This window comes from Xenopus tropicalis, chromosome 3 (genome assembly GCF_000004195.4).
Source record: "Xenopus tropicalis strain Nigerian chromosome 3, UCB_Xtro_10.0, whole genome shotgun sequence".
Classification (NCBI taxonomy): Eukaryota; Metazoa; Chordata; class Amphibia; order Anura; family Pipidae; genus Xenopus; species Xenopus tropicalis.
This window is the reverse complement of record NC_030679.2, coordinates 109,978,878-109,986,426: the sequence shown is the minus strand read 5'-3', so window position 1 is coordinate 109,986,426 and position 7,549 is coordinate 109,978,878. Positions and strand designations below refer to the sequence as shown.

The window sequence follows — 7,549 nt, the reverse complement described above, 5'->3', positions numbered from 1 at the left end:
GTCATCTACCCCTCTACATGCATCCACTAACCCCTCTACACACAACTCCACCTGTCCCTCTACAAAAACATCCCCACCTGCTCCTCTACACACCCACCTTACCACCCCTCTACACATGAACCCATCCACCCACCCCTCTACAAACACACCTATCCACCCACATCTCTACACACGCATCCACCTACCCCTCAACATACACACTTCCCTATCCACCCCTCTATACATGCACCCCCACACACATGCTCCCACCTTCTCTGCACGTGCATGCATAGGATGATCCAGAGGAAGGCATAAACCTTGCACTGACCTGAAAGTAAAAATTCCTTCCTGACTCCTAGAAACGGCAGTCGGTTTTACACCCTGGATCATGGCTGTATAAGTTATATATCACCCCCTAACACACACTCCCTCTACATACCCCTCAGCCCTCTTCACATGCACCCCCCCACCCACTCCTCCTCACACGCATCCACCCATACTCACACCCACTCACCCCTTAACAAGCACAGCCACCCTTCTAAACACACAGCCAACCACCCACCCCTATAAACACATACTTACCCCAACTATACTATGGAGCAGGGGGAGGTTGGTGACAGCATCCCCCCCTGAAAAGACTTCTAGTGGCACGCTGAAAAAAAAAGAAAGAAAATGTTGAAACATGAATAAATTACAGCGATAATGTTTTTTTTCATCATATAAATCTTAGTCTGGCCCTACAGGATATCAGCTCTCTGGAATTTTACCATTGGGAAAACCCTTTTCCAAAGGTGGATATCTGAGCCAGAGCTACAGCTGCCCTATGAGGGTTATCATACCTCCCCCTTATTGGCGTACTAGAGAATTGCTGGTTATACTAGATAACCTAAGGGTAGCCATACAGTGGCCTATCAGGTATGCTCTCTGACTGATCAGCCCACAGGCTGAAGGGGCAGAGAGTTTACTAGGGGCCATACTAGCTATATAGAGAGAAAGAGAAAAAACAGGGAGACACGCTAGCAGGTGGTCCCTGTATAGACTTCAGAGCATTGCACCGTTAATCCCAGGAAAAGGTAATGATTATTAACAGGTAATTCACTTGATCAAATAGGATAGGAAATTAAAACTTAACCTTTATTAATCAAACTTAAAAAGGTGAAGTATATCTTAAAGAAATCCCCATTAAAAATCGCCTGGGGTGATGTTCAATAACAGTAAGAACTATGAGGTAGTGTGAGGCTGCTCAGAGTCTATACAGGGACCACCTGCTAGCGTGTCTCCCTGTTTTTTCTCTTTCTCTCTATATAATTTTACTTCAGTTGCACGTTACCCCAGTACACTTACTCTAGTCCATCTGATCTCAATACGAGAGTATAGACGGTTATATTTTGAACGTGTATGGTTAGTGTGGACAGTGCTAGCTTTTTCTACTTTTACATTTGCCATACTAGCTATAGCTGCCATTCTGTTGTTCTAAGGCATATATGTTAAACACAAGGCCCGGGGGCCAAATCCGGCCCGCCTGGCTGTTTTATGTGGCCCTTGGTGAGTGTGTCTGACCATCCAGCATAATCAATTTCCATTCTCCTCACATAGTAACTAAAAAAATTCAGCCCGCAACTTAGCCAGTGTTTTAGATTTCGGCCCCCTTATGTGATTGAGTTTGACACCCCTGTTCTAAGCGTTTGGCAGACAGCCTAAATGACTGGAACGGCAGGTAAACAAAGCTGCACTGACTGACATGGCATCTGCAAATTAACAATAGATTGTAAGTAAATAAATATATTACCCAAATTCTCTGGAACCGCCTTTTGAGGGCTTTCCTGACCCTTCTTCTAAGGGTCAGGCGTTCTCCCTCTGCAGCAGGAGTCTCCTCCGCTGCTTCCTCCTCTGCACCCGGTGTCTCCTGTGCACTCTCCTCTGCTGTTCTGATCTCCTGTGCGCTGGTTCTAAAGTGAAAAAATAAAACATGAGTCAAGTACTGTCATCTGTTTTCAAAGTTTTAGGACTGCAGTTATGATCACTGGAGGAATAATATACCCTGATAGGGCAGTTACTGAGCATGTTCCAAGTTTGCTGTAGGGACAGGCTTCATCTCGAGGAGGGAGCTGCAATATTTGAAAAATTTCTACTGCCTTCTTAGAGGGGGGATTTTGGTATATTGTATGAATGAATCAGACTAAACTGATAAACACATATTTTGGCAGGGAATGTAATGTTGATGTTAAGATGCTGTTATTTCTCTTGCTCCATCTCTTCTATATATTGCTCTTATGTGTCAGTAACTGTAATGGAAAGTTTAATGTAAAATACATACCCAGGAAGTCGCTGCAACTCCTCTTCTTTCTCTGTAATCCTGCGCATTAATTCTTCCAGCTTGGATCTTACTGCCTGCGAGCACAGGGAACAGAACAAAGGGGAAAGAAAAAAGATAGTTATGATCATACCTGTATAGATGGTGCCAATAGTTGTGGAATAGTTGCAATGAGGTTGTGGAATAACCTGCCGACTGATTTTGTGATAGTCCCTGAGGAAGAGCACAGTTGGTGCTCGAAACGTCGGATCTTTTTCAATAAACCTTTTTTGCTTTTTCATAAAGTACCTGTGTGTGCGGTACTCTGTTTGTTTATATATATATATATATATATACTTGTTTTATGTAATAGTACAGCACCCTGCAATAGAACAAAAAACATGGTGCACGTCCCCAACAGGTTCTGATGTCCTTGCATACAAAATAAGTTCAAGAATGGACAGCACACACTTTAATATACTTTTTGCGCTTTAAAGTGTGTGCTGTCCATTCTTGAACTTATTATATATATATATATATACACACACACATATGCACTTGGTGTCATTTGGAGGGGTAGACTATTGTCATTTTCATATCATATTAACTATGTAACTATGCTTTGTATTAGAGAAAGTAGCACTTGCGCATAATATCTCTATAATCTATGCCAAATGTCCGTCCATAGACCTAATACCGTAATATTTAATTCAGCACCTTATGATCAGTGTATTATTAAGTCAGATAAATAGAGAATATTAAAGGTGCATGTGGTATTGCAAGTAGCCCTGAGCATCAGTCTGACTTTTGTCATGCCAGGGAAAATACCCAGTAGGCAACATGCCCAGCAGCACCTCCTGTGCAAGTGTCCTCTTTGGAATCAGCTGATTAAAGCACATTTGGCAATAAATCTACAACAAAGCACAAGGGACAGTGATCCAGGGAACTTACTGTATGAAGAATTACCAGTGCCTCATACTGGCTGCGCATTTTTTGTCCTTCTTGTGTCGTCTGTGGGAGAAGATGCTCAATGTTAAGCACTGCTTTGTACCAATGTCACTATTGTGCCCATGTGGCACCATACAGTGAATAATAATGTTCCTGATTATAATAGAGACACACAGTGAATAAAAACCTTAATAATAATAATGACACTTACTGGTGATGCAAGAGGGCATGCAATAAAGTACATCCCCTCGAGTACTTCCAGTTTCCTCTGTAACATAAAAGAGAGTAGCAGTGTGAGAAAGGAATCTATGGGTCAGTGCTATTACTCTTATAATCAGTCCTATAAACCCAGAGTAAGTTCTTTAAGAGCCAAATAGTTTTTATGCCTCTTCATTATAACTGTGACTCCCTGACTGACTCCTGCTCATTTAGAATGAAAGCGCAGCAGCAATATCATCTCAGCGGCGGAAATACGAGGCAGCGCCGCTGTGCAATTACCATCCTATCACTACAGCTCACCTCATTATTCCAAATGTACTTAAGACACAGGGATTGTACCATTTCCAGTTACCTCTGTAGTTGCGTGGGCTTTATGTTTAAAAGGGACTTTGGGAAGAGTGACTGCCTCACGTATTAGCTTTATGCACACTCTGTGGCTCTGTTTAGCCCCACTATCATTTAAACTAGATAAAGGGAATAGTTAACTAGCAACAGGTTTAGTTGGATTTAGTGCAGCTCTGGATCTGCTCATCCAATGTTATTGCCTGAGCCTTGTGTCATTTCATAATATGGAGTAAAGATCCAGACATAAATTGTACTGGGCCAAGAGCTGACAATGGAATTTCATTTATTCCTTATTTATCTAAACATTTGTTTTGGATTTCTTACCAGATTATTAAGCATAACTAAATAATTGGGGATGTTCTCCTCATCGGTGTTGATCTCGATGGTGTAAAAAATCAGAAAATCTTTCCTGAAAAAGAGTTCCCACCGAGCGTTAATAAAAGGTTATACATACTATTGCATTGTATTTCTATTGTAGATGCACTTATTCATTATAGCAGATACAGTGTGAAGCCAAACACAGAAAGTCCCATAATGCATTGCAGTGAGTGGATGCCTGGGTGCTGCTTACTCTATATAATCAGATTTGAATGAAAAACAGTGAAAATAGAAAGCCACTTAAATAAGAATATTTTTCCAATAATAACACTTTTAGAAATAGCCAATGAAGGAGAATTCATATAAAATGAAGTAATTAGCTTATATTAAACAGTTATAAATAGGACCCTTGAGTGGCGCCATTGCACAAAGTCCATCCAGTGAAACAAAAGAGGGCTAATTTACCATGTATGGGGCAAGGAGATTTGCTCCTGTGTTTTGCACAAGGCTCTGCTTCTCTGAATGTGATGCTGACTGCATTTGGCAGCCCTGCATTCAGAGAAGATAGGGGGTTGGGGGTATGTGACTGTCCTCTGGAACCCCCCAGCTTGCACTTCATTCATATACACAAGATACAGAGCGCATGGGCCACAAGATGCAGGAGAGTCATTTACTCACTATTTAATACCCTTTGTTCTGAATCCTACACCATATGCTGTATCTGGCACAAGGCACAGAGCACGGCCTGCGCAGATCAGTCGCTTAGTGCATGGGCCCTAAGGGGTGTGAATTTTCACCCTTATTGCTCTTGCACTTTCCCCAGGGGCAATAGTAAACAATTCACAACATATAATAAGATCATTTATGTTTACTTACAGGTCTTCGATCTTCCCAAAAAAATATCTACAGTGATGTTCTGCAGGGAAAAATACATTTCCATTAAACACTGAGCTGAAAGAGGGAAAGCAATTCAACAACAGTAGACTAACGCTACAGCCTTTGCCAATTTCAGACGCCATGTTTGCACTTTTGTGCTAGTGTTATGTTCTGTAGAGTACTTCCTATTTAATGGGGTTGTACTGGAGCTTATGGAAGATTAAAAGTCTTGAACACTGCATGGCATGGCTGCTTTAGCTCCTTATCACCCCTCCCTACCCATTAACCCTGATTAAGGGTGGGGGGTACTGCTCCCAGGTATCACTTTTACTGATTCAGGCTAAGCACATGGGCAGTCAGGTACCAGGAAAGTGGCTTGGGTGAATCAAGATGCAGCAAGATAAAAGTGGGGATACTGGGGGTTACACTTTCTATTTTCATTGAAAGGCTTTAAAGCAGAACAACTTAAGGAACTGGTGATTAATATAAGATTTTACCATAAAAAGAAATCAAGGCCTCAAAATTGGTGTTTTCAGGCCTGAATGTGTCCAGGGCGAGGAACAGCTCCTGTAAGTTAGAGAAAAGAGCATTAGGGACACAACTGTAAATTCATCAATATACTAAGGAGAAAAGGGCTGGGGGTTTCTATGGCACATAATGGCAGGAATAAGGGATATGGCACAGGTGGAACTCTACCTACTGTATTGCTCATGCGCAAGCTCAAGCCGGAAAACACAGTAGGATGTGAGTGTGGCGCTCTGTTAGTTTTTTCCCTGGGCTGGTGCATTATCTCTCTGAAAAGGAGCACTGGCCCAGGGTTAAAAAGCTGTTTGATTCACTGAAGGGGTCTAAAATATTGCCCCCCCCCCCACCCCAGGAAATTAGCCTTTCCAATAACTGCACAGATTCAAATAGTATGGCAGCTCCCACCTTTATTTGTAAAAGCAAAACACTGAGAGAGACAGGATGCTGTGAAGACAGAGAGCTACTTAAGAAGAGGTTGTAGTTTCTATTGAAGTTGTAGGAAAGGAAATTACAGAAGAAACAGACGCATTACCTGCAGCCCTGGCTTGCTCCTGATACTCTCGCAACCTAAAAGCAGACACAAGAGACACATGGGAATTATTTTTGGAAAAGCAATAGGAAAAGATTCAAGACATGAAAGGGCTTATAGTCAAGTATTTCCTAATCTATATTGTCCCGTTTGTATGAAACACTGTTCTACCTAATGATAAATGGCCAATATAACGCTGCTGATAGTGATGGATTTGCTTCTAATGAAGACAAGATATGGTATATGTATGGGGTTTATATGCACAAAGCCCTGTGGGGCTTTATTAGGGCCAGGCTGGGGCAAACCCTTTGGCACAGTATCTCTGCTCTATGCTGAGGATAATAAGAACTACATTTTGAACCTTTTTAAATACAGACTAAAAATACAAATAAGCTATTAAGGGACTGATTACCTTACAAACCTTGTGTGGATGTGGTTACATAATGAGGCATAACTGGGGTAGAGACAGGGGCATTTTTGACCCCGAGCCGCCCCCCCCAAGAGACCTAACAAACTGAACGCCCCTCCCTTGTGTATTATGGGCAGATTTGCTGTAAAATATTTCATGAATATATCTGTTGGATTTGAAAGATTACCTCTCAAAAGATGTCGTCCAGTTGCCATCGTGATGGTTTGAGGAGAGGGGCCGGCACAAGGCCGGGGAACCCCAAGGGGTCTCTCTCTGTAGTCTGTGGCTATCCCCACTAGCTCCGATAAGAATAGAATATATCAAACCAGGGAGATGCCAGAAAAATCAAAATATCGCTGTTATCGCACTGAATCGCACTGAATCGCACTGAATCGCAAATGAACGCTAGAAGGCACAATAGCAATCTGTATAAAGAAGGGAATAAAAAAGAAAAGTCAGCTTTAGGGATAATAAAGTTAAAGTTATACATACATAATGCATTTAGCAATATTTCCTATACAGGGGATTATTTCTATTATTTATAACATTGTGTATAAATTAAATATACAGAATACATGCAAATGAAAACTGATAATCAATACAAGAAGTAAAGAGGGCCCTTTCCAAAATACTTAGGACCTAAACTTAGAAGGCGTATAAGAAACAAGGTGTGAGAGTAAGGGAGAGATTTGCCTATTTTACCCTTAAGGGCTCTGGCACAAGGGGAGATTAGTCGCCCGCGACAAATCTCCCTGTTCACAGGAGACTAATCTCCCCGAATTGCCATCCCACCGGCGAAAATGTAAGTCGCCGGTGGGATGGCACACGCTGCGCAGGCGATTTCAGCAAATCACCGAAGTTGGTGAGCTTTACCCTACCAGCTGCATGTAGAACTATGAAAGCACAAATCTGATTGGTGCCAAGGATTACTGCCCAGGTGCAGATTTGCCCAGTATTGATAAAAAAATTTTGTCTATGTAAAGTTGGGAGGAACATGGGTCAAAAAAATTTCATTACAGTAATGATGCTTCATTGTTATTTATATATGACAATAAACTTAAAAACTTAAAAGCCCCCACCAATCTGTAAAAGGAAAAAGTTAAATTCA

The 7,549-nt window shown here is 41.7% G+C and overlaps 1 protein-coding gene across 1 annotated transcript; it reads right to left on the bottom strand.

The window, feature by feature from the left end:
* Positions 1-489: 489 nt before the first annotated feature.
* Positions 490-6,656, bottom strand: LOC116409543. Its single transcript, XM_031898217.1, has 10 exons — positions 6,629-6,656; positions 6,036-6,070; positions 5,476-5,545; positions 4,979-5,018; positions 4,109-4,193; positions 3,432-3,488; positions 3,224-3,283; positions 2,297-2,370; positions 1,769-1,928; positions 490-631 (listed from the first exon to the last, which is right to left on the bottom strand). The coding sequence occupies exons 1-10, from the start codon at positions 6,654-6,656 to the stop codon at positions 572-574; spliced, it is 669 nt and encodes a 222-aa protein (XP_031754077.1). The 3' UTR covers positions 490-571.
* Positions 6,657-7,549: the final 893 nt, after the last annotated feature.

Coding starts and splice junctions, on each gene's coding strand:
- LOC116409543 (XM_031898217.1), bottom strand. CDS start 6,656: ATGGCAACTGGACGACATCTTTTGAGAG. Junction 5,546..6,035: donor GGAGCAAGCCAGGGCTGCAG/GTAATGCGTCTG, acceptor TCTAACTTACAG/GAGCTGTTCCTCGCCCTGGA. Junction 632..1,768: donor GGCGGTTCCAGAGAATTTGG/GTAATATATTTA, acceptor TTTTTTTTTCAG/CGTGCCACTAGAAGTCTTTT.